Genomic DNA, 25,794 nt, shown 5'->3' on the forward strand with positions numbered 1-25,794 from the left:
GATGGTGAAGTATCGAAACAAAAAAGGATCAATATCATGCCAGTCACTCGTGGAGGAGTTTGCAGCCTGCACAGGTCACTGTAGTTTCCCATCTGTCTCAGAGATACTCCTCCCCAATTAGAAAAAAACCCAGAGATTTAACAGGCATGTTTTTCATCACTGTCAGCTCAATCTGGTGAAAAACTCAACCTCGCATATTTGTTTTTGCAGCCAGCGGGTGGTGTGGTGCTGCAGAAGCGAGATTTGGGTGAGAACTCCAGGCAGAAATCTGCTCCGGCCTGCTGGTGCTCCAGAAGGAACGTTTCCCATTTAACCTCTTCCATTGCCTCCATTTGCAAAGCAGATTAAACATTGCAGAGTTACAAGATACAATTATGCAGAGCAAGTTATGATGCCAAGGACAGCATATTCACCTTTGTAGTTTGATCAATATTACTTATCAATAGCGAACCAGACCCAACACGGGAGCTGTCTCTGGAGTGTGGAACTGCCCAAAGCAAGCACTCCCCTCGCCTCTGTGCTTCATTAAGCACACAGCGGATCTGGCAGGGGCTGGCAATTAGATACAGAGCATTCAACCACTCACGAATTCTCTGCAGATTCCACACAGATTACCTCCACGACACAATCCATTGATCAGAGGTGTATTCTCAGGCTCCACAGTTAATTACACTCCCTGCTGATGGATGAACAGCAAAGTCATCTCTGTGAAAATACATTGGTAGCAGAATGCCAAGCAACGCAATCCTAAACAAAGACAAAAGGGGCTGGGAAGGATTTCAGAGCTTTCAAGGTTAAAGCTGCCTACAAAATACACTGGGGTCAGCATGAACAGGAGGCAGACGTGGCAGGGGGACACTGTCCCGAGAGAAGGGACAGCTCAGCCAGAATCCCAGCCCTCATGAGTTTGTCCACTTGCAGTACAGGGATTATACCATACTGGGGAGGCAGCCAGGCATGCTAGGAAGGATGCTGGAGTCTGGAGACCCCCACTGCACTTACTCTCCCAGCTACATTCTCATGTCCAGACTTGCCCACTGCGCTCTTGGTTTACAGAGAAAAATGCACTTAAGAGACTGAGGCCCAGATAGGGAGGCGAAGAATAGTGCACACCCAAAACCTTTCTCCAGTGGTCTGTGTCACCAGATGAAACCTCAGTTGAGGCTGTTCCCAAACACCACAAAAAGATCTCTGGAGCCTACCCAACAGCTCGGCAAGGAGCCAGCAACATGGACATAGAACGCAAGTAAGAAGTCATTTTGCCTAACCTCCTCTGGACACTGCTATGCATCCCAGGATAGACACAACCCTGCCAACTACTCCAGCCTCTGACTGTTTCTTACCCTAGCCTGGGCAAGCCTTTTCCTCCGTCTGTGTCAGTCTCTATTCATCTTGCCATCCCAGGCCACTGGAGGCAAGACCACAACAACGCTGCACTTGCCCAAGGTGCAAGCAGGATGCCTGACCCTCTCTAAGATCCCCAGAGTACAAAGGAGTCTGAGAATGTTAAAATCCACTTGCTGTTACAATTCACCTGCAAAAGAAAATCCCTGGGCACAGAAAGAAAAAAACCACTATTATTGTTGGCTGCCTAGTCCTGGGGTTAGACAGAGCAACCAGCTGTGAATCCCAGGCAGCAGTACCTCCCAACCCAGCCGCTTACCCTGCTTATAAAGCCAGAGAAATCATTATCAAACTGCCCTGCCTGCATTTTGGGGCCAAACCTGCCATGAGCAAAGCCACACCAGCAAGAGAGATGCTCACTAGTATTTCATCTCGGCTTGCTATCACACACAACAGACTGGCAGACGTGTGCCCCGCCGAACACGCTCGCACCCACACCTTACCTTTTAGGACACTGAGGACTGCATCATTGCTGTAGCGTTTTCGGGCGGCGTTGGTTGCCACGCAGTGGTAAGCCCCAGCATCACTTTCCTGCACATCCACAATTTGGAGGACACCATTTGGAAGCGTTATAAACCTGAGTGGCCAAAAGGAGAGTGTGAGACAGGCTATGCCTTACCCGAGCTATCCATCAACTCAAAGCCCTTTTTATCCCTTCTTCTTCTCCTGCCAATAGATCGTGTGCAGGTCCTGGTAGCCACAGCCAAACTGGACAGAGAAACTGTTGAGCAACCCAATCGGTGGTTCTTAAAAAGCAGCAGGTACAGATCTGTCTGCTGCCCCAGAGTCTTCACAACACAGTAGCTGCTTTTGGGAGACCAACAAGGCTTTGCTGATACTAACCAGTTGTGTAGCATAGAACTACATACACACAGGTATATTTCTATGTAGAGATTGATGACAACTCCAAGTGCACAAGTGCCTTCACACACACTTAGCTGGTTTCACCACTTGCTTTTCACAAAGGTTTGGTAGCCAGAGAAAATATACAATGCTAAGAAGACTAAACATCATCTTTTTCCTGCTGCAGCTCAAGCACATGAAGGGACCAACTGATACACAGCTACACCTTCACGGTCCAGCTCCCTGAAGCTGCACCATTCCTGGGCTGTGTTGATTGCTTTTGTTCTTCCAGGAGTTTCTGGCTATCAGGAGCTGACAAACTTACAGCTGGACACTTGGTATCCCCATCATTTGCCCATGGGGTGCTAGTGGGCAGCAATTCCATGGAGTGAAATGGCTACACGGCTCACAACATGAACACAATCCTTGCTGCATTATACTGAACAAAGCAGATGATTAGCAATTAGCATAAAAGTAGGAGCTGGCTGTCAGCATCTCCATTTTCTGCCTGGATTCCTAGATGGCAGCCTCTTTATTCTTGAATGCAAGGCGTAAAGCCTACGTGATCCTTTTTAATTATATATGAGATCCATTTTTAATTGCAAGCCTCTATAAACAGAGCTGCTGAGCTTTGACAGGCAGCTCTGGGTTATCAGTCTTCATTATGAAGAGGACACATTCAAAGGCAATTGCTAAGGGGAGGGATAGCAGCTATTCCACGGGAAGAGCACAAAGACAAGTTATAGCCATGAATGACAGTCCTTTCATCCACAAAGACCCCAATAAGTAAACCCAACAAGTAAAACTGTGGTTCTCCAGGTGCTGAGACAGCTGGAGTACCATGAACAAGGGTCATTGAACCAAGAGGACCTTAAGAGATTCCCCATCCTGTATTCAAGCCATGGTCACCAACCACACACCTGCTCCTTCAAACACTTATCCTAAATCTCCAGTAACGCAAATACCTCCCCTGTCCTCAGCAGCCTGTTCCAGAGACAAACACCCCTGCTGCGAGTCTAGTGTCTGTCCTGGACCTCAGCTGCTGCAATCTGAGCTCATCACTCCCAGTCCTCTTCACAGCTGATTAAGAAACAGAAGAGCTGACAGAGCTCTTCCAGTGACCACACCGTCTACTGGCACAATCCTACAGCCTGGTTCATGGACACAGACCTGCTGAAGCTTCCCGTGTACACAACGGCAACAGTCCCACATCTCTAAAGCCATGCTCCCACTACTTACAAAGACGCTTTTCTGAGGATCAAGTTCCAGAGACCTCAGAGGAGGTGGTACTCGGAAAGCCCTCATCAGCAAACTCCATCAGGACTCAGGAGAAAGCAGACAAATATTTGCATCCTCTCAGCTCTGCAGAGGGAAAGCCTCCCACTGTGGTAATATTTATTTTTGTCGTGCATCTGCTATTTGAGTCTGTAATTAATATCAACATATTTCAAACACTAGGCAAGGCATCTCCCAGCCACAAAAAGACGCTGCAATTATGGATCAATGATTCCCTGAGGCTGGGAAGGACTTCTGAAAACTGTCCACGGTCCTTCCCCCCTCAGAGCAGGGTCAGCTAGAGCAGGATGCTCAGGACCATGTCCACAGTCATGCTCAGCCCACACACTCAGCTTCTCCTGGGGGTAGAAAAGAAGCCACTGTTTTTCTAAAGAGAGCAGGAGCTGGAGGCAAGGCGGAGAGGAAAGACTCGATCAGCACGTCGCTCAAGATGGTCCCTTCAGCGAGGCCAGCTGTAGAGAGAGCAACTTAATGCAGTAATCCCACTGGGAAAGCACAACAGAGGTGAGCACTGCTCTCCCAGGGAAGCAAGGAGGGAAGAAAGGCAGGATTTCTGTATACTGGAAGGACAGCACAGGAAGGACACGGATCTGTTGGAGTGCATGGCTCTAGAGCCTGGTGCAAAACCCAGCCAGCACCTGAAACTGAGAAGAGCTTACGCCAAGAGATGTAGCACACACCCCAAAGTGACTGCGATCTAGAGAAATCCCACAAGCCACCTCTCAGCAGCTGCTGCAGATTTAAGATCATGGTTTTAAAAAGTACTTAAGAGCCAGAGCTGCTAAATTACTTGTGCCTCACTCATATATGAACATTCAGTTTTGTCCTGAACCTCTGCAGAGCAGGAAAGGTATTCTGAAAACATCTATAACATTTCCCTACCATTTGGGTTGCCTAAGTATTTTTTAAGCTCAGCCTTCAGCGCCTTCAAGGTGGCACCATGCTAGAAGCTGCACCCAAGAGCAGAGGGTTAAGAGTGCCCAAAGGCAAGATCAACACAAGAAAGAGGTAAAAAAAGAAAATACAAATAAAAAGCAATGTCCGTTTGCCATGATCATTATATCCCCCTTAAAAAACACCATAAACACTGATGTAGTAGCATTATCTCAAGGGTTGTACCTGCAGCCCCAGAGCCTGATTTTGTACGCGTACCTAACCATGCTATTCTGGAATATGAAATCATCATCCCGACGCCTACCTATCCAAATGATTGCATTCTCAGAGGCTCATCAGATGTGTGCACAGGAGGGAGCCCACAGTAATCAGAGGCCGGCCTGAGATCTGGTCCTTAGACATGATGGGGTAAGAATAACAGAGAGCTCTGGTTGGCAGCCAACGTTTCCTGGAATTCACTTAATTCCTTCGAAAGCCGGTTATATTAAATCCAACAACAACAACTAGACAACAACATACAAGCAAATCCTTCTGAAAAAGCATATTAGCTAAAACATGATTTTAAAAGCAAGATCTGCAGCCAGAGATTACAGTCTGGCTTTTACAAGGAAAACAATTTTCAGGCTGCTCGTGTTGAAAGCAATCTCCAAGCAAGTAATTTCACAACATCCATCGAGCTGTCTCATTAAAAAGCCATTGCCCTATCTATGCCGTGCTTCCCTCTGCAATCCTTTCTTTTTTGGCTTTTTCTCTTTCTTTCCTTCCTTCTTTCTTTCTTTCTTTCTTCCTTTCTTTCTTAATTAATTAATTAATTTTCTTCTCATTACAAAGCAACAGCCTCCTATAAACCTTTAGATGCTACACTTCAGACTCAAGGATATAAGCAGTTATTCTTACAGACATAATCATTGCAGCAAAATCATTCCAAACCTTACCCCACCCCTTTTTCCTTCCTCTCCTCCTGCCTTAACATCCCTGAGAGGGAAACAGCTCCTTCTGCAGAACAGAAAATGAGTTTTTAGGAACTGAAGGACAACACAGTCACGGATCGCCTGCAGGAGCAAGGTCTACAGACCAAATAACAGCTGACTAATGGTTTATCCTCTTCTTGTGCCTGTACCTGACTGTCATTAAGGAAAAGGTATCATGCTGCAGGATTCTTAGCTCTCCATCCTCCAAAAAAGAAAATCCAGGGTCTTTCACTAGATGACATAAGAATAAAACAAATGGAAAGACCACCTAGGTTACTGAGCACACACAGTACTCCAGAAGAATCATGAGCTCTGAGGACTTGGGCTATCACAGCAAAGGTTCCAAAACACCAGATCAGTAATAAAAAACGGTTTGGCTCTTTTTCGTTCTTGGTGGTGGTGGGTTGGACGCTATTTAGGGGAAGGTTAATTTTATTTAGGTGTTTCTATCATCTCTCTCTTCATTCTACCTCTTTATGAAGGATTTCCACATTGTAAACGGTCAGATTTTGAGTTGCTTTCTTGCAACTTAACCCAGGAAAGCAATCAGGAATCACCTGGGTTCTGCTGGAACAGCTTCATCGTCCTTCTCCCACGTGATGACAGGGGAGGGCAGTCCTTCAATCCGACACTCAAACCGGGCCATGCCATTTTTTTCCACTGTCTGCGACTCTGGCTGTTGGAAAAAGTGTGATAAGGCTGGGGAAAGAAGAAGGGAAGTGAAGTTAATAACTCAGTGTTTCTGATGTGAATTGCAATCTGTTATGATGCACGAGTTAAAAGGAAGGCTTTTCTTTCCTAAAGACAGCCTGCAATGTAATTCCTCACTTTCCCATGCCCTCCAGACCCTCAGAAGTCCTAAAACAGGAACAGAAAAGTTATGTGCAAATTTGTTTCTTGCCTCATTTTCTCCTTTAAGGCAACAGTGTGAGCGCAAAGACAGGCCATTACCTGGTTTCAGCCATTGCCTCCCTAAATCACTTTTTTGTTTGTTCACCTGGGAAAGTGTTTGTTTGCTCCATTTGGGAAAGACGCAGAGTGAGAAAAACAAGAGGGGAAATGGCACAACCTAGAGAGACAAGTTTTCCCCTGCCTTGTGGCACTCCTGCAGCCACAGGAAATTAAAACAAGGCATGAGGAAGAACAAAGCCAGATGTCAAGTTACTTACACAAAACAACTGCCCAGAGGCCGGCAGTGCTGAAGACCGGGGTGAGAGACCCTAAGAGTTACGATCCTCCCTCTCCATAGTGATTGGCTTTGCCTACAGCAACAAGCTTCATCCTGCTCAAGCAGATGAGATGCAGCCAAGAGAACACAGACACAGTTACCTTGCTAAGAGGAGGGAGACGGATTTCACACATGCCAGGACACTTGTTTGCTCTCCAAGGTTCATCCCGGTCTTTATGCTTCTTTCTATATTACAGAGCCTGAACTAGCTTTGGAGACAAAGCACTATCATTTGTAAATACTCTTGCACTGCACCCTTCCTGTAACCCATACACAGCCACCTCATCTTCCTCCCTTTCCACACACAGAGCAAAACCCCGCTGACTTCAGCAGAGCTGAAATCCTCCCCTGCGGCCACCAGCATCTGTCCTATCAACAGCACAACTCGAATGCGTCTCAGTCACACTGTGGAGTTTTGAATATGCATGTAGGCTCCTTGATGGGGGCAGAAAGCTTGTATTCTTCTCCAACAGAAGAACTGGCTTCTGCTTTCAATAAGTCTCTGTTAAACTCCCTTTGCCGTTAAACCCACCCTGCCATACAAATTCATCCAGCAAAGCTACAACACGAGTGCCAGAAATCCAGAATGTGGCACAATAAACAAATTTCAGCCAGAAAATAGGCTTCACTGCTGGGCCAAGCACAGCGCTGTGCTTATAAAGAACCCAACTGACCTTCTGGTCCTCCAACACAATTATGTGCTTGTCCCACCACCGCTTCCCAAGAACATCCATCATTGCTTTGGATTTTATAGGACTCCAAACTGAAGCTGTCTTTGCATTGCACACAAACATACATGCATACACACTCACACTTTATTGCAGTGTTAGCTTGAGAAAGTATGTACAGTTTTGAAAATTAAATGCTTTTATGTGACCCATTATAACCTCAGCGTATTCTCAGCTGTCAATAGTGTTTTTCTTTCATTTAAATAGTTATCACATGTTTAAAGCAACTCATTGCTCTCTGCAGCAGCCACAGACTGAATTCTCCCACCAGCTGTCTGCCAAGTCTAGTTTTTCAATTCAATACGAACGGCAATGAAAAATGTTTTCCTGGAAAAAATGTGAAAAAGATATTAATATGTAAGGCTCCAATTCAGCCAACTGCTTCAGGAGGTTCAAACAGACACTCTAGACCACTTTAACCCAGTGCAATTTCTATGGATTGTGAGATCTTTTAAGCTCATGTTAATACAACTTGCTGAACCTAAGGGTTTAAAAGAAAAAATCCATCAAATACCAGCGCATGTTCAGGACAGCATCATCAAACAATCTTCTCGTGGCAACAGATATCCTTAGTATTCTTCTCTATTCTTTTCTTTTCATCCTACAAGTGTAAATAAGAATATTTTGGTAGGCTTTGAAGAGTCATGTACCCAGAAATGTTATGATGAGAGGCAAGAATCCTTCTAAAAAGATGAAACCTGTAGGCATCTCTGTCCCCTCTACTTCCTATCCGGTCACCCGTCTGTCTTCTGTTCTGTTTACAGCAGCTTTAGACCTGAGAACCTCAGTAGCACATGGTATCAATGAAGAGCAACACCACTGTCATCAACAGCGGTGAAAAGGCTCTGTAAATCCCAGTGCGGAGTTCCCCACTCTCTCTGTTCTCCCTCATGGCTGCATGCACATGTATTTTGTGGAGTTTAGTAAGAGATGCAGGATGTTCAGCGAAACAGGCTTCCCTCTGCACATTCTGGCATGAAGCACAAAGGGGTACCAAAGGTGACAGTGCTCCCTGGGCTCCCCAGGGTCACTCAGACAATAACCTGTCCCAAAGCAAGGGGTGCTGGCCATTCCTTCTCATCACCTGCCAGACCTATGTCTACAAGACTGAAATTCCCCGCTGAGAACCGGATCCTGCCTTTCACCTCCACCCAGCCCCATCTGCTTGCTGTGCTGGGCTCTGCAACGGCTCTTCAATAACAAAGAGCCAAGAAATGCACCCGTGACAGATTTCTCATTAGGATGTGGAGGAGCGTGACTAAACCGCGACCCTGATTAGGGCGTGCGGTGTCCCTCCTGCTCTGAGCAGCATGCAGGAACAGTCCAGCTTCCCAAGGAAAGTCACAGCTCCCAGCCAGCTAAGGCTGAGTGCTCAGCGGGTGCTGAAGGTTCAACCCTGGCAATGCAGAGCAAACCTTGTTTTGCCTATCAGTGCTTTCTTTTGATAACTCTTGTGGTGGGATGCAGAGACTGATCAGCTCAGCCATCTTCCTTCTGTAGGATCAGGAGAGGGATAGTTGGAATTGCTGAGGATAGGCTGAAAAAATTGTCTCCATGAGCTCTGGCAGAAGCAGCCTGCAGCCTCCCGAGTGAAGGAAAGGAGAGTAAATATGAACAGTAAACAGGAACAGGGATCTTTTGTGCATGGAGAGCAACACAAAACCAGGTTAAGAACAGTGAAAAGGTTTCTTTGATACAGGACCAAAGAAGAACTCTGGATCTCAGCACCAGTGGGGCCCAGGCAGAGGCAGGCTCGCTGGCCAGGCTCTCTGCCACTCCACAAGAATCCTCTGTATCCGTTTGGGGCCAAGACCACAGCATGCTGTCATCCTTTGTGTTCCTCCTCTTTCATCCCAAGGGGTACCAGGGTGGAAGAAAGGAGGCAAAACACATCCAGCACCTACAGCGCAGCCCAGCCTAGGCTCAGGGCTGTGCTGCAATGCTGCAAACACCTGGAACTGGGAGGAAAGAAGAGAATCTGCCAGAGAAAGGTATGCCTGCTGTGGAAGGAGAGGACGGGAAAGCCAGTCCTGCTACTCCGATCCTCTGCACAGATATGTGTGTGGGTCACAGCCAGCACAAGACAGGCTCTGACGCACTGCTCGCCCTAGGACCACCAGGATCCTTTGGAAGGGCTGTTCTCTTCTGAGAAACACATTCTGATGGAAGGGACCACTGCAGAAGTGCTGCAAAGTGAGAGGTCTTCATTTAGGAAGGTAAGAAAAGATGATTCTTGAAGATAGAAACAAAGATGACAGATGTATACTTGACATTATTTTCAACTCCTTAGCTAAGGTTTAGTTTAGCCACCTCGAGCTACAAAATCCCTCCCAGCCCTGTTGCACTGATTACCCTGAACACCTTAATAGGGCCACCCAGTAAAAATTATCCACCATAGGTGAGAAGGTGAAGAGCATTACAGCAAATTGCCCTCAACAACAAGCCCAAGCATCAAGCTCTGCGCCTTCAGGAATAGTGCACACAGCTCCCTCCCTGCTGACATGTTAAACCCAGCTGGAGTCAAGCCGTGTGTGCCAAGGCTTTTAGCCCCAAGCCCAGGGGTGACCGGAGTATGGTGAAAAAGAGCACCCTCCCCCTCTCCCAGCAGCCTGATCGGTGCAGGAGGCCGGCCGTGAGCTTGGAGAGACTGCCAGCCAGCAACACTACACCCCAGGCAGAAAATGCAGTCTATGCAAGGAATTCAGCCTTCTGGAACAGGCTTGCTGCTCTCTCCCACAGCGCTTTACCCCCAGACTCTGTGTGCTCGTCCCCTTTGTATCTTTTACAAATATTAGTAGGTATTTCTAAGATGGGGGCAACTTCAGCCCCTACTGAGGTCACATACACTGCCCAGATGGTTCTGGACAGTTCACCTCTAAACAGCCTGGTGGGGTGGAAGAGGAACATGCACAGAAAGTCATGGAAGTGTTTTACCATGTCTCCATGGTGTGGTGGAGACAGAACAGCGCTTGGTCGCAGGGCCATATGGCAGCACAGGACCTGTGCTAATACAGACAGGACTTGCTCCTGTCTCTTCACATAAGCTGGTTCCCCACCTACTCAAAACTGCATCTGAAAGTCACACCTGCTGATGGTTCAGAACCTGTGCATTCATCTGCTGAAGGATTTCCTGCCCAGCTTGGCCCTGCATACAGTAACCAGCGGTCATTCACCTATGCGTCTAATCCACAAAATAAATAGCATAAAAGCCATAAAATAAAACTTATTTTACTCCTTAAAATAAGAGTAAATCCCCATATGCCCTTCCTCAAATCCCAGATACATCACGCATCATGGAGAAGAGACACTCTCCTTGCAGAGAGCGGATCACGAGAGACGTGAGAGTTGACTCCTGCTATGGCCTCGTCTCTCCAGCAGCAACACGGCAAACCTCTCCTGCGCTTGCTGCCAGCAGCCACACAACACAAGCCCATTCCCTCCAGGCACAACAAAAGTCTTCCTCTTACAGTCACAATTACTGTAATTTTCTAGACCCTCCCTCGTGCACAATGTTTAAGCTAAATTAATGGCTTTAACAAATCTTCACAAATGTAGTTATTAACAGGTAGAAAGCTACACCTTCCCACCACTAAACTAACACCCCTGGTATTTCCACGTGGGAGCACGCAGGCCTGTGAGAAATCTGCAAACCTAATTCATCCACTGGAGCAGCTGCTTACTTAACAAGCATGCTCACACCAAGAGCCATCCTCACACCAAGAGCCATCGCTCCTCGTCCACCACGGCCACCACTGTCATGAGGTGTGGGTGGCTGGATGCCCTACTCGGGGAAGGAAACAAACTACTGGTCAGTTAATACATCCCACCTGCTGAACAGGTTTTCTTCTGGTCAGTAGTGCTCAGGGCAATCAGCACAAAGAATAACTCCATTTACAAGCACGCAGCTTTGGGTAGACTACTGTGTTCGGTGGCAGGGGAGAAAAAAGGCTTTTACGATCCTCGTTTGCATCAGCTGAATGCTAATGTAGCAAGTGCTTCTGCCCAACCCACAAAACAAATCGAAGTGAGAGATGCATTTCATTAATCAATTCCCTCGCTGCCCTCCATTCACAGAAATGAATATGTTATGTCAGGTGCATGTGTTTGTCACAGGAGCAGCGCTTTTCCCTGTGCAAATGGCAATGAAAGGAGATATAGATGAGTACACACATGGAGTTGACCTGAAATTCCAGTTGTGGGAGAATCCCAGAATGGGAAGGAGAGACACGTCACCTGTGTATGCTCCTCTGGAAAAATCCAAGGGGAGGGAAGAGCAATTTAAGCCAGTCTCCTGGGTTTGAAATGTCTCCACTGTTCTCACTCGTGAGACACAAGGAGGAAAATTCCAGATCCATAACAGAGGCACAAACCATTGCCACTGGGCAAGAGGTGTGGTGCATCAGCACATCACCCCTAAAAGGGATTCTATCCTAATTCAGGGTGGCTGGGATTGGGGCAAGAGCAGCCAAATAAATCCTCTAGGATTAATGATGCCTTTTCTCCTCCGTGTCTCCCATCTCCCAAGACAAAATCTGTGTGCAGGATCCCCAACTCCATCTTCACAGCACCCATGTGAGAACCTCAGGGCTCCCTTCACTTAATGAAGGGAACAGCTATTTACCTGGCATTCCAAACTGCTGTGGAAAGGAGGAGGCAGGAGGGATGGCTGCCCTGCAATCTGTGGGCGCTGTGTGCCAAACGTACTCTGAGCACAAAGGGAGAACATGTTGCAAAAGTCAAAGAAATTCCCGATTTGGCAAAAGCTTCACCTGCAATCAGGAGTGCTGGCTTATACAGCACTGAAAACGAAATGAACCACGAGCTCACCAAGACCTGGATCCCCTTCCTGGGGTATCAGAGGTTAATACATCATGGTGTAAAGTGGGTGTTAGGACATGCCCTCTCCATCTTCACGTACTGCGGCTCGGAGCAAATGCAAAAGCATCTCGGCCCCGATTTCTCTAGATTGGAAATGCATTTCAGGCCTGTGTCTCCTGGCGTGCTGTGCAGCTGCATGCAACAACCTTTACATAAGTCACTGTACTAGAGAGAAGAGTTACTGTATTTGCATTATTTTCTAACCTCGCTTGTTTAGTAGGTCAAGGAGTCATTTATTGGCACTCACACACTTACAATAGCTCCATAAGCCAGCCCTGAATACAAAGGAATTTTATTCTTGAATGCTGCACAAAGATACAGCGGTTCAAGGCTTGGAGTGTCATTCTCAGAGACCAAAAGGAAAAACAGCCTGAAGAGCCCTTTCTTTCATCTCTTCCATTATAAGGAGACATTCACCTCACAAGACAGTCCCGACACCAAGCAGAGCTGCAGACTCTCTGTCCTGTAGACAGCTGTCTGTCCCAGCCTCCGCAGTTTTCTTCATTGTTTGGAGTTTCCCCTGGAGTTGAGATTTGCACCATGCTGAGATGGGGTAAATTCTGCCTGTGGGAACATCTGAGCAAAGCCAGCGGCACCTACTGCATTCACCAGCTACCGTGGGAGCTACAGCTGCTCAGCTTTGCCCTCCTCTCCTCGCTCCTTGTTCCACATTGAACTCCCCAAGTCCCTGCCACACTCCTTCCCAAACTACACTGATTATTCATGAGGGAACCTAGAAGAGACAGACAGTGACCTGGAGGCATCTGAGCTGATGTGCACAGCCAAACCCAGCGTGTGAGACCCAGAACCTATTGACCCAGACCCTATTCCCAGAGCTGCCATCCTTTCTGCTCAGGGCTGCGACCTCCTCCCTGCAGTCTTCTACTTGAACTTGCTCTCAGTTCCTTACAAGAGGGCTTTTCCAAGTTCTTGCAAGACCAGACCACCCTGTCACAGCAGGGCAGGCTGGAAAAGTATTATATTTGATCAACTCTTGATTCACACTGGGCCTCACTCTTCAGGCCCAGCACCAAGAATGGGGACTGCAGGAGGGGAAACTTCAGATTAGCACAAAGGTGTCAGAAAAGGTTACCCCATCCTGCGTGCCTGTTTCAGTCCTGATACCGCCAACACCACTCAAATGCACTGTTAGAAACTCAAAGACAAGAACAGCCCAGTAACCTGCATCAGAGACGACAGGTAGCCGTGGGGGCCAGGAGCTCCGCACCTTGCTCAGCGATGGGAGCCTGCCAACGTTTGCGAGACACAGGAAGAGATTACGGTAGAAGGCTGTCTGGGAGCACAACTCCAACATCCTTGTCTAGTTTGGTCTTTGTGGGAACAGAGGATCCCACTACAGACACCTCATTCGGCATCGATGCACAAAGACTTCCTTACCCAGGAAGCCCCTGAGGAGATGCTATAGTGCAGTTGAAAAGCAGGGTGCTGGACACACCGTTCCACACCGAGACTTGCTCGCTAGCACCGATGCATTGTAAAACTCTTTTGGCTTACCTGCCTCCCCCCCACACTTGGAATCAGCAGCACTGTGCTTTTAAGAGAGTATGTTTGAGAACAGACATTCAATGCACATCCCCACTGGGACCCTGGTACTTCCCTAGGCTCTGCCAGGCACACAGACAGCCACAACGCTCCTGCTCTCTATAGCCATCAGCCTGGGCCCTAACCAGATAAGTTGCTCTGCCAAAGATTAAGCTCCTGCTCTTCCGCTACCCACCGCGCTAAAGGCAGAGCTAAGCTTTCACAAACAAAAGCCATCAGAAGGGGAGACATCTAAAATCCTGTCCGTCAGGACCTCACAGCACAGAAAATGAAAGAACCCAAGGCCTCCCTTGGAGTACCAGTTCCCAGTCTTTATCATTCCCACAAGGCCATATATTCAGACACATTAAAGCTGCCAAAGTCACCAGAAGTCACAAATTGTGAGGGCAGTAGGTGCCCCCAGAAACCTGTTATGATCTGTTATGATCTAAGCTAGCCACTGAGACCAAGGACAAAGGGGAACTTGGACCACCTAAGTAGAGCCTGGCATATTTCCAATGCTTTTTGCCCCTCAAGTGACCACCCACATCCACGTGACTGTCTCTCAGTGATTAACTCTTTACCAGTGTATTAACACTCTTCACTCAGGGTAGCTCCTGATCTAAACAGAGTTGCAGGCCATCCACTGCCACCTCTAGGGTGTGGATGGGATAAAGAGCTCAGCAAGCTGAGCTGGGAGCACACAGCACACAATTACAAGTGGTCCCATCCCAAACATGGCCAGTCCTGCCAGCTGTTCCCACACCAGCTATGCATGTGCATTCCAGCACACACCATCCAGAGGTGACTCATGCAGAGGAAAGGCAGTGGGTGCTTTCTCCCAACCACCTTCCCATCATCCGGCCCCTCAGCTTCAGCCAGCGCTCACAGACTCAAGGTAGTACTCCTTATCTATGGCACAGGGGCAAAAAACCCACTGGAGCCTTGGCCAGGAGCGCCAGAGCCATCATAGCTAGGCCCCCAGAGCCACCTCTCCAGGCAGAGGGTGCTGCACTCATGGCTGTGAAACGTCAAGTTCTCTGCAAAAACCACTACTGGCTTTTGGAGAGTGACAAGGGTCCTGTTTTTCATTCATGGCTGATGGCACTTACCTGGGAGAGTTTCAGAGGACGGTAATGCTGGAATAACAAAAAGACACCACTGCTTATTTGTGGACTATCTCAAATCCCACCTACACATCAATTTCACTTCATAGACAATCTCAAATTCTCTAGGAGGCACACGGTTTGTATAAACACCAAGAGAGGGAAAAAAGAAAATCAACAGAAAAAACTCAACACTTACTTGAAAATCTGACTGCAGCCGTTTGACTGGTGACAGCCCCTAGGGAGCTGTGAGACACGCAGGAGTAATTACCCTCAGCACCATTCCTCTCAGGATATTTACTGTCCTTTGCCACAGCCTGGGATGAGATGAAGAGTGATCCATTCGGAAGCACGTATAGATGTTCCTCCTCCACTAATGGAAACCCATTCTTCTTCCACGTGATATTGATCACCTGCTCAACAGGGGCCAGGTTACAGTCCAAAACCACGACTTGGTTTGGCTCCAGTATCACCTTTGCAGCACCAGCACTACAGCTCAGCTCCAGGGAATCTCCTTCCAAAAGCCTTCCTGCAAAGAAAAGAAGCGTTGCAGTGGGAGTTGCTTTCCTTGGTTAGTCACAGCCCAGTTTTACACGGTGAAGGAAGCACAGTTCTCTCATCCTTGAGGCTGCAAGGACAACCTGCACCATCTCTGCTACTCCCAGCAGTGCCCAGCAGTCACCGTTTCCACTGACACTTGCTTTTTTGATGCTAGATTAAAGTAAAGAAGAGCATCTGGAAGCTGAAGTGATGGCAACAGCAGGTGCAGGCACAGGCACATAAGATGCATCGGGGTCCCAACCTCTCCTTCACCTGCCGTAGCAGCCTATGAGAAGCAAGGGCTCCCCATCACCTTCCTGCATATCAGAGCCTCCTTTGAGGCTGATCATCTCCGCAAGCCAGCGAAGCACAAGAAAAGTTGTTCAAGCTCAGCTTGGTACCCCAGTGCCAGCAATCACAACTTGGATGGTGCACGAGCAGCCGCAAGGCCAGGCCAAGACCCCAAGACCTAGACAAGCAAAGCAGCAAACTCCTTCAGAGGAGATGCAGGATGGGTTACAACACCCTCACGGAGAACTGGCAGCAAGAGCTGGAGCCCTGCTGGGAACCAGGGAAGGCAGCGTCTGCTGCCAATGTTCATGTACTGGGAGACTCAAAAGAAAGCCAAGGGAATAAAGGCTAAAAATGTGACCTGCTGCCTCTGAACCTTTTACCTGATATAGCTGAATCCAGAGTAAGATCAGATGGATGCACCTTCCCCACTAGAAGAGAAAGGATATTCCAGCTGTAAATGGGCAGCCACACCACATCTTTACCCAGGACATGCCCCTAGGCAACCTGCCTGCTGCAGCCAGAGACCAGAGCAGTGACCAGCAGCGAGCGAAGCCGAACAGGTCTCTGTCTGGCCGATTTCCAAACCCACACACTTCTAGGAGAGCTCCACCTCTGAAACAAAGCTCAGCATTTCCTAAAAGAATATTGCCATTAATAAAATGCATTTGCCGTTAGAGTTCTCCAGAGACACTAAGTCAATGTTAGCTGGCAGCGCTGCTTCCACACACCAGCAATTTCAATCTCTGCTGTGCTCAAACCATCACCATCCACTCTTTTTATGGCTCCGCTCCAAATTATTTTGTCACTGCTCCAATCAGAAATGTTTCCTGCCTCTATAACAAGTTTATCAACACTGGATATGAACCACATGGCTCCCTGCCCGTCTCCTATCGCAGAAGGCTACAGATTAATTTTATAGGAATTCAAACACCCTATTAAACCTGCTACTACCTACTGCTGATAAAAGGGCTGCATTTTAAAAGAGTGTGTGTTAAGCATGCAATTAGGGGCAATGACACACAAAATTACACGTGCGGGGAGATGGAATCATTTCAAGGCGTGTGCTGGAAGCTGTAGGTGCCCCTGAAAGGAAGGGCCTGACGCTGCCCACACGGAGGGCTGATGTGGTGCCCGCCTAAGCCCATGGGGACGGGAACTTGCCAGGTTTGCCCTCATTGCTGGTTTGCAGAATGACCACCAAGAACTTGGCGTTGGCCAGCTGTGTCCCTTCAGGGAGGAGGAGACTATGCAAGGGTTCTACCTGTACCCTGCCTGTTGATTTGCCATCATTACGGGACAGAAGAGGCAGCTCTTGTGCAGAATCAACACTCCAGGCACCAGTGCTGCCTGTGCCTACTCTTACCTTCCTTCAACAGTGACCCTTCCATAACGCAGCAGGGTGGTGCAGCCACATGGAATCTTGCTCTGCATCCCATATTCCCACTGGGAAGTGCAATCCACTTGGCTCTGCATCCCATATTCCCACTGTCATTGCACAAACTGTCCTCCTGCCTCCAGGTTCCCCGTGGGCTCCTGTTCCATGCCAGGCACTCCTGTTCATCTCTCAGGGAAACAGCCCATAGATCTGTGCTATTTTCTACTTTTTTTCTAAAAATTCTGCTCCTCTGTGAAAGGTGAAGCATGACGGGATAGCTGGCTGGAATCAAGCAGAGATCTGCAGTGCAACTCCCCACACAAGCACAGGTCGGTAAGAAGCAATTTTCAGCCTCTCAAACTCCAATCCCTTAAAAACCAACCCAACCCACTTGCAGGAGAGTAAGAACAGACAGCTCCATACTTTGCACCACAGTCAAAGCAGTATTTGCTTTTTAGAAATGTGATAATGTTTCTATACCCCTAAATATCACCCAAATCTTTTCCCCAAATTCAAATTCTACCTGGATTTAAGCTTCTGCTTGGTACATTTGAGAATAAAACTCAGTGCCAGACTGCGGAGTTCACCTGCACCAAGCCTGACAGGCTGGTTCAGGTGTCTCTCTGCCATACTGAGAGAGAAGATATGACCACTGGAGAGAAACGCACTTCAAACAGGATCTCACAGGCAATGGTCCTACCACAGCCTGGGACCACACTCAAGGAACACACTCACATCAGGAGCAAAGAATCCTGTATGAACAACCACGGTGATCTGTTTCTATACTTACTATTTAGTGCACTTGCCAAGCTGGTGACGACGATACCATCTCACTGACTATTGACAAGAGGAGGTTGCTCTCTTTCATGACTTCACACCAGTAAACACACAATTGCACAACATCTTTAAAGAGCAATAGTCACTCCTTTTCCAGGAAACCTGGTCCTACCACGTAATCCACCCAGTAACAGCAGAAACGGTTTATGAGCAGCCAAGCTCTGGGTATCAATATGTTTCTACTTGCAAATGCTTACCACACTGCAAAGAGATGCAGGCTCCACACAATGGTGAGAGCACGTAACCATACTCAAACCACTGCCCTTTATTAGAGGAGCACCAAATATGTGTCTAGACCAAGATTCCAAATCAAGATTCAAGATTCTAGACCAAGATTAATCTGAATTTCTAAACATGGATGTGCTTACATCCCTCAGGGCTCAAACTGACCACTTGACAGAAGACTCTGACAAGGCCAAACACGTGACAACTCATGTTATTGTCTGCCACCACAGCCCAAGGAGGCTTCCAGTAGCACAAATGAACCCCCTGACCAGCATGCTGTCCTAAATCATCCAGCCTTCCTTCCTGCCCCTTTGGCCCCAAAATCCTGCAGGGTTTTTAGGGACAGGCAGTTTGCACATGTAGAGGTTGGAGCAGCAGGGCCCAGGACCCAGACTTGGCATTGCAAAACATCCCACTACAAATCTTGTCCTAAGACATTCAAAAAACTGTATAAACACTCCCCAACTAAGGAAAAGATACCTTCCAGGCTCTGGAAACATAGGAGAGGGTCTAGTTCAAAACACGACACCAAATTAGCAAGCCTGACAATGAGATAAAAGCCTCTTCAAGGGAAAGGATGAGAAGAGGGTAAAATTACTCCAAGTGAGATCAAAGACAAATGAAATCAGGAATGTTAAGTGCTTACAGAAGCTGCTGACTACTTCCAACCTCCATTCTTCATCGTATGGTGACAGAAATGGATAGGATCCTGTTCAAATACACAGCCACACGCTCACACGGCCTCCTGCTCACCTTTACCATCTTACCTGCCACAGATGATGCTGTAATGAACACAGTGAAGACTACCCAGAACAGCCACTTGGCTCACACAGCTACTCCGGATATTGACACAAACATAGAGGTGGGTTTCCAAGTCAGAAGTCAAAACGTCTTTTCACATATCAGCTCAGAGCAGGTGATTTAACTGCACGTGTGCTTTGGAGCCAGAGAGCTTTTTGCCTTTAGCTCCTCCTGGATGCAGTTTCAAACATCAAAACCTGGCAGAACTGGGAGTTTTCAGCTCATGGCTCCCTTATTTGAGGCCAGAGAACCTTGCACAGCATTGCCCTATGGAGGGCAACATCACATATGTATTCAAAGCAGGCTTTTACATCACAGCACACAAAACCACCTCTCTACCAGCTACCCAGAAACCACCCAACACAACTGATAACTGCTCAAAATACCTCTCTGGAGGAAAAGGGGCCAAAAGCAGAGTGGTGAGTTGCGAGGAGAGAGGAACAGTGCAGTCTGTGCCCATCCAACCAAGGTAAAAGCAGAGTTCCTACAACACCCCCTGAAGCCCAGCAAACTGCTGAGCTACTCTAAGACAGACAGCGGTGGCTTCAAGATTATAAATGTGCAAATACCTATTCACATATATAGAACATATATACTGTATATATGTATATACACACACAGAGTCCTGGGAATGAAGAGGCATTGAAAGGTTCTTGATGCAGCAAGTTAAAAGCATTTTCTTCCCATGAAAATTATATTTTCTGACCCAGCCTCTGCAGGGCTCTGCCATGCTGCTGACCCTGAGGCTTCATTACATACAAGAACATCCCAGGAGAAAGATGTTCTTTCTTCCCATCTATGTCCTCACCTCCATCAGCCAGCCAACCAGTCCATGCCTGGTGAAGTAAATGAAAAAATCTCCTGCAGAGTGAGATAAAAAACAGGGCGTTTCGGATGAACAAAGGTTGTAAAACCTTCAAGGCACAAAGCTGTCCTCTGCCCTCCATGGGAGCACCACCCCTGCCAGCAGCAGGCTTGATTCCAGCTCCAAAGCAGGCATCTGAAAATCCATGTTAAACCAGTCAACATCTCCCTTCCCAAACGGCACATCTCAAAGCACAGCCAAGCCCACTCCTATCATCCCCTGCCCCTCACATCAGAGGCAGAAATCACCCAACTTACACTGAGCAAAGCAGAAAAAGAATCAATTCCCTTGATTTTTGTAATTTCGGACCCATAAATAACCAGGTGAAGTGTGGGCTAGCAACGCAGTGAGCTCTGACAGATTTCTGACAACGCGATTACTTGGTCAGACACAAGACTCTCAGAGCAGTGTTTTCACATCCAAAACACACAATATTCCAAACCCTTAGATCTGTTGGGAGCTTGCACTCCATGGCTGAGAACAGCACAAAACCCCATCTGTCTCCTTGGATGTCGGGTTACTTCCAATCCCTGGGATTTAACCACTTAAACTGAGGAGGAAAGACCTAGACCAGGGAGATGCTTGCTCAGGTGAAATTTTGGCTACTGGCAGTAAACGTCCTTGAGCTCTGTTACAGAGCACGAGCAAATAAAAGGTTACTGTTCAACAGGAGACAAATGGCTTTGTTCAGAGGAGGAGCTGTGTTTGAGTAATTACTTTAAAACCAAAATATACAGGCACAAAGCTACTGGCTTATCAATGATTCCTTCTTTTTGTACAGCAGCTCGCACAACTAGGATGAGCTGATCCACAATTTCTGAGTAAAGTCCATGAGTAAGCTCACTGCCTGCTCCAGAATGGCACATCCCCACATGGACATCCACCACTGTCACGCTGGTTCAGCCAGCCAGAGCTGCAAATGCACCACTGCCGTAAACTCAGCAGATAAACCCATCCCAGCTACACAGCACAGCTCAGGCTCTTCTCTGGCTGGTGTCAGGACACCCCAACTGCTCCCCATCACCACCACAACCTTGTCACCAACCAAGCCACCACCCAAAGGGGATGTCCTAAAGGCAGACAGAAAGGTAATGTTTGTGGGAGGTGTACTGCCTTCTTTTCAACAAACTCATTCAGCTGGGAAAAGACAAAGAGACTTAGGCACAAACAAGATCCCAAGGCACACACACCCCAGCCCACTCCCGCAAACATCCAGCATGGCAATTACAAGGCTTAGACCTTCACTTTAAGGCAGGGGAAGCTCATCTTTAGCACAGCTGACTGAGGCCCCAGGATGAACTCAAGGACAGGACCCAACCCAAAGCAGCGAAAACACTGACAGCTTCCAGTGCCTTCACTCAAAAAACATCAAAAACTCACAGCCCAAAACAAATAAAGTTGCACCGAGCCAGACAGAACCCATTACAGCCCAGGCCTTGGGAGATTAATACTTCACAGAGAGCAAAGCACAAGGGTTTCTGACACACTTCCAGAGCTGACATCATTCTCACTCTTGGCAGATGGGAGATTTTCCTGGGGAGCCGCTGTTGTGCTGCAGGTCCCACAGCCTGGAGCCTGGCCAGCACGCTTCCTATTCCACACACATCTGGCACTTTGGAACCGGCTTGTGCACCTTGCAGAGCTCCAGCCAAAGAAAACCTTCCCAGGAGCAAGGAAAGTGGCTCAGAAGAGGCGAGCAGAGCACTTGGTCATCGTGTGTGTTCTGCGGGATATCAGGCAGCAGGAGGTGGCAGGAATTCAAACCACAGTTGAGCCTCTGCACTGTCACCTCTCTTAATTTATATATTTATTTTGGATGCTGAACTTGTGGAACTCAACAGCACAATTAATCTCATTTAATCAGGAGTGAACAGCACTGCAGAAAAAACTTAAATTGCTACTTCCAAAGGGTTTTCCTACCTCTCAGCAAGCCAACTGCTGTGCCATTGTTCTGCTCAAAGTAACCTTCTGCTGATGTTCTTCAGACATTCTTAGCACCACAGAAAATCTTTACGTCTAATTCAAAGAGCGACTATACTTCAGTGTGTCCCCATTAAAGCAGCACAAAGCCTTCTTTCTTCTTGGAAACTTTATGCACTGACAACTAGAAGTCAATACTTTGGTTTCAGCATGTTTTTAGGGCAACTGCACTTTGCGAGTGGTGACCCAGAAAGAAATCTGGGCAGAGGTCTCCGACGACGCCTGCATTCTGGGTGCTCAGCAACATCAGTGCTGAAGGCAGGACTGGAGGAGATCTGGGGTGGGAACACCTGACTCCTATGATCCCTCCAGAACGCAATGCTGAAAGAGGGGCTGGGGGCCTAAATCTTCTTGTGCATCAGTTTTTCTACCTCCCTATGCCACAGTAAAACAGGAAACATTCTTCCACTCAACTGTAACAAGACCTGTGAGATGGAGGGGTCAAGATCCCTATGTTGCCTTCCCAGTCACCAGATGTTACTGGAACTTTCCACCTTATAATGGCAACATGAACAAGCTAAGAACAAGACAGTTACACCCTCAGCTTGCATTTAGCCTCTCTGGAACAGAAAGCTCCTAAAACTACCCCTCCAGGCCTGCTGGGAAGACCATTTTATTAACATTTGATATCCACACACAGCCGAGTAGTTCCAGTACTGAGCAGCGCTCACCAGCGGGAAGCAGGCCTTATCCTAATCCTGCATATATGTAAGCTAGATGGATTATTTAATAATGCAGCATTTCCCACTGCTGCAGGAACACTTATCCAGCTGGCAGCAAGGGACTCTCAGATCATCCCCTGTCACAAAGCAGATCCCAGCCTTTCAGGAGCAGCTGGGTGCCAGACTGGCGCTGCGTGCAGCAAGAGACTGCTCTCAGACTGTCACGCTGTCCCTGCATCAAGAGGTGGGTACGATGCCATGCCAGGAGTGATTTCCTGCCCCCTGCACGGACTCAACGGCAAGGGAGGAGTGTGCAGTGTCAAGGTAGTTTCCCTCGTGTTCTGGGAGGCAGGATGAGCACTGGCAGGGCAAGCTCAGCTCCATCCACACACAGTCCCGTGGAAATACTCAGGAGATGGCTCCTGAGCACAGGCTCAGCCATCCCATAGCCAACAGCTACCGATAGCTCTATAACTGCATTTTAGACAGAAACACTTTGTAATATGCTCTCAGGACGATGTGCGTTGCTCTAAAGCTTTAGGAGGGTCATGGTCCAAACACCCTTCTGAGCAAAGTGGGAGCAAACACACTTGACTGCTTTCAACAGCATCTGTCCAGGCAGGTGAGTTGTGCATTCCTGAAACACCCAAGAGGGAGCCCAGCTACTGCAGCAAGACCAGTGGAGTGAGTGTGCTGCCAACACAAAAATATCCTCTTCCTACAGCTCCACTTCACTTAATTATATAGATCTTTGCATCTAACGAATCTTTATGAGGCTTTGTGGCTTTGGGACATCAATCCAACCCATTCATTTCATAGTGGTCCATTACTGTACTTTGACATGTATACACAGCCCTTCCATTTAAAAGTTAAATGAATCGTAATGTATTGATTTGTTGCAGCATGCTCCAAATTCAACTCTCCCTGAAGAACAATGCCCCGCAAGAGCCTCTTGTCTCTGTTCTGTTCAAACCCCCAGTAAAAAGCGAGAGAGCAGAGGGGTGGGCATGAAAGAAACATCATCTACAACACATGCAACGCCACATCACCGTTTATAGGCCATACCTGAAAAGCTTGATATTATCTAAAGCTGTAATTAACGTAAATAGATTAATGACTAGACTCACTTAGATAAAAGCAAAGGCTGCCAAAGCCCTGGGCAAATTAATATCTTTGTGTATAAACATAACACGCCAGGCTTTGAGGAAATAAAGCAGCTGAAAAGGTCTCTGCCTAAGTATTTTCAAAGACACTTCTGACGCTCCTAATGCTGAAGCCAATTGCAGCTGCTCATTTCAGCCACCCAAGACCTTTGGAACCACCAACTCATGGCTGATGTAACCCTGGAGACTCCAGCCCAGTAAAGTGTAAACCAATTCCTAGGAAGGAGTAAGTGCACTCATGCCTCTGTATAAGGATCAGGTTTGCCCAAGCACTTTATCTGTATCCATAGATGACGCCTACCAGACAGGGATAAACACAAAACCAGCTCTCAGGACCAAGTTCAGTTCCATTAAGACAAGTGTTATTCTGATGTATACCCTGCAAATAATAGTCCAGAAAGATGAAACAAATCAATAGCAGTAATAATTTATTCATCGTGTTGAATTGTCAATGACAATCGTAACGGTAAAGTACTTGACTCTTTCACAAAGGTTAAGCCTTTGCATTTTCTCCTCTCTGACCCCAGAAAGGGTTCTTAAAGAGCAACTGAAGTCTAGAGCAGGCCAAAATCTGGACTTGTTCAACTCAGCCTTCTCCTCCCCAGCACTACTGGAGAGCGGAACAGGGAGAGCTGTGCCTGTGCACAGTAATACCAGCGCTCACCTCCCTTGCACTGGAGAATGCTTATTTAAAGTGTCGAAGTCACTTAAACACTAAAATCGCTGAAAACCTCTTTGCAATCCCCCAGCCTGCCCGACTCCAGGAGGGGCTGAGCTGTTGCAGTCCCTTCCTCACCAGCTCCACACCAAGCAGGCAGCACACCCAACTTCAGGCTTTGCTCTATAAACACCTCTGAAGAAGCCTCCAATCCCCTAGCTGTCATCTTTCCCCTCTTAAAAAGTGATGAGAAACAGGCGAGATGATCTCTGCAGAAGCTGCTGGAAGCACGAGATGCGTGGGGAACTCGGGACAGAGCCCTGGGTTTGTATTCAGAAATTTACAGTGTAGAGGCATATTAAAATTACAAGCTTGAACAAGCGCACTGGAACAATAACACATCAGAGTCCGGTAATTGGGCCCTGAAATACACTTAATGAAAAATACAGACCAGCTGCAATGTTGGAAATGCTCCTAATGCAATCCAAGGTAATTATTGGTAACAGACCATCAAACAAGTGCATTAATATGCTCCAATCAGAGAGAGAATCAGATGGACAGTCTGGCACAGCAGCTTGTACCTGCAAATTATGTAAATGATTTGAAAGAGCAAAGCCCCAAAGCCCTAGAAACACTAACTCTAATGAAAGTTATTAAACGCTATTTTTGTTATCTGCTGGTGTTAACATTAGAAGGCCCATTTGCTGCGGTGACTGCAATTTCGCTGCTGAGCAGCAGTCCGAGCTGAATGAGCCTCATATTTGCCATTTTAAAGACCCACATCACGCTAAAAAGACTGGCTTAGATTTGCATGATTTCACAGACAATATTTAAACTCCTAACTACTTCCTGCATTTCTCACTGATGTAGGAAAGGAAATCCAGTCATTCTGCTTTTGTTAGAGGCAGAAGTTCCTGATTTTATTTCATGCATTATATACGTATTTGATCTACAAACAACACAGGAGAGTCTGAAACAAGATCTCCTATTAGAGTTACCTATTTTTGCTCTTGAACTATTTGTTTAGCATATTTTTAGGATACACTTTCACCTCTCCATGCCTGAGAAAGCTTAAAGTATGCAATGTGATACAAGCTTCAATATTATGCCTCTTGAGAACAGCCATTTAAGTAGAAACCAAATAAAATACACAAAGAGCCTTCACCTGGGGGCTACAGTTAAAATTCTGGGTATATTTTGTAGTTGTTTTCTCATCCTTAGTGGCTTTGCATATTCCAAAGATAAAAATATAGGTACATTAAATGGAACATTCAGCTCCAACAGTGAATATTTCATCTGTCAATTCTCTCCACCCTACAGAGAGAAAAAAACAAGCATCCTACCCAATTTCAAACCTGGGTAAATGTCCATGCACTGAGGAATGAAGCAGTGTCCCCACTGTAGGTTTGAAACGAGCAACCAAACTTCCCACCAAACAAATCCCATCCTCTCTACCAGACAATTCTTCAGCTTCTGCAACTCAGACTTCCACACACAAAATGCA

The 25,794-nt window shown here is 47.2% G+C and overlaps 1 protein-coding gene across 1 annotated transcript in view; it reads right to left on the reverse strand.

Moving 5' to 3' along the window:
* IGDCC4 (immunoglobulin superfamily DCC subclass member 4) overlaps window positions 1-25,794 on the reverse strand; it is a 95,631-nt gene that overhangs the window by 47,449 nt on the left and 22,388 nt on the right. The window contains exons 2-4 of the mRNA XM_054077966.1: window positions 15,090-15,419; window positions 5,966-6,107; window positions 1,848-1,981 (exon numbers count right to left, since the gene is read on the reverse strand). Coding sequence (XP_053933941.1) covers window positions 1,848-1,981; window positions 5,966-6,107; window positions 15,090-15,419 — 606 coding nt within the window. The remainder of the gene's footprint in view (window positions 1-1,847; window positions 1,982-5,965; window positions 6,108-15,089; window positions 15,420-25,794) is intronic.

The sequence above is a fragment of the Cuculus canorus genome, chromosome 12 (genome assembly GCF_017976375.1).
Source record: "Cuculus canorus isolate bCucCan1 chromosome 12, bCucCan1.pri, whole genome shotgun sequence".
Lineage (NCBI taxonomy): Eukaryota > Metazoa > Chordata > Aves > Cuculiformes > Cuculidae > Cuculus > Cuculus canorus.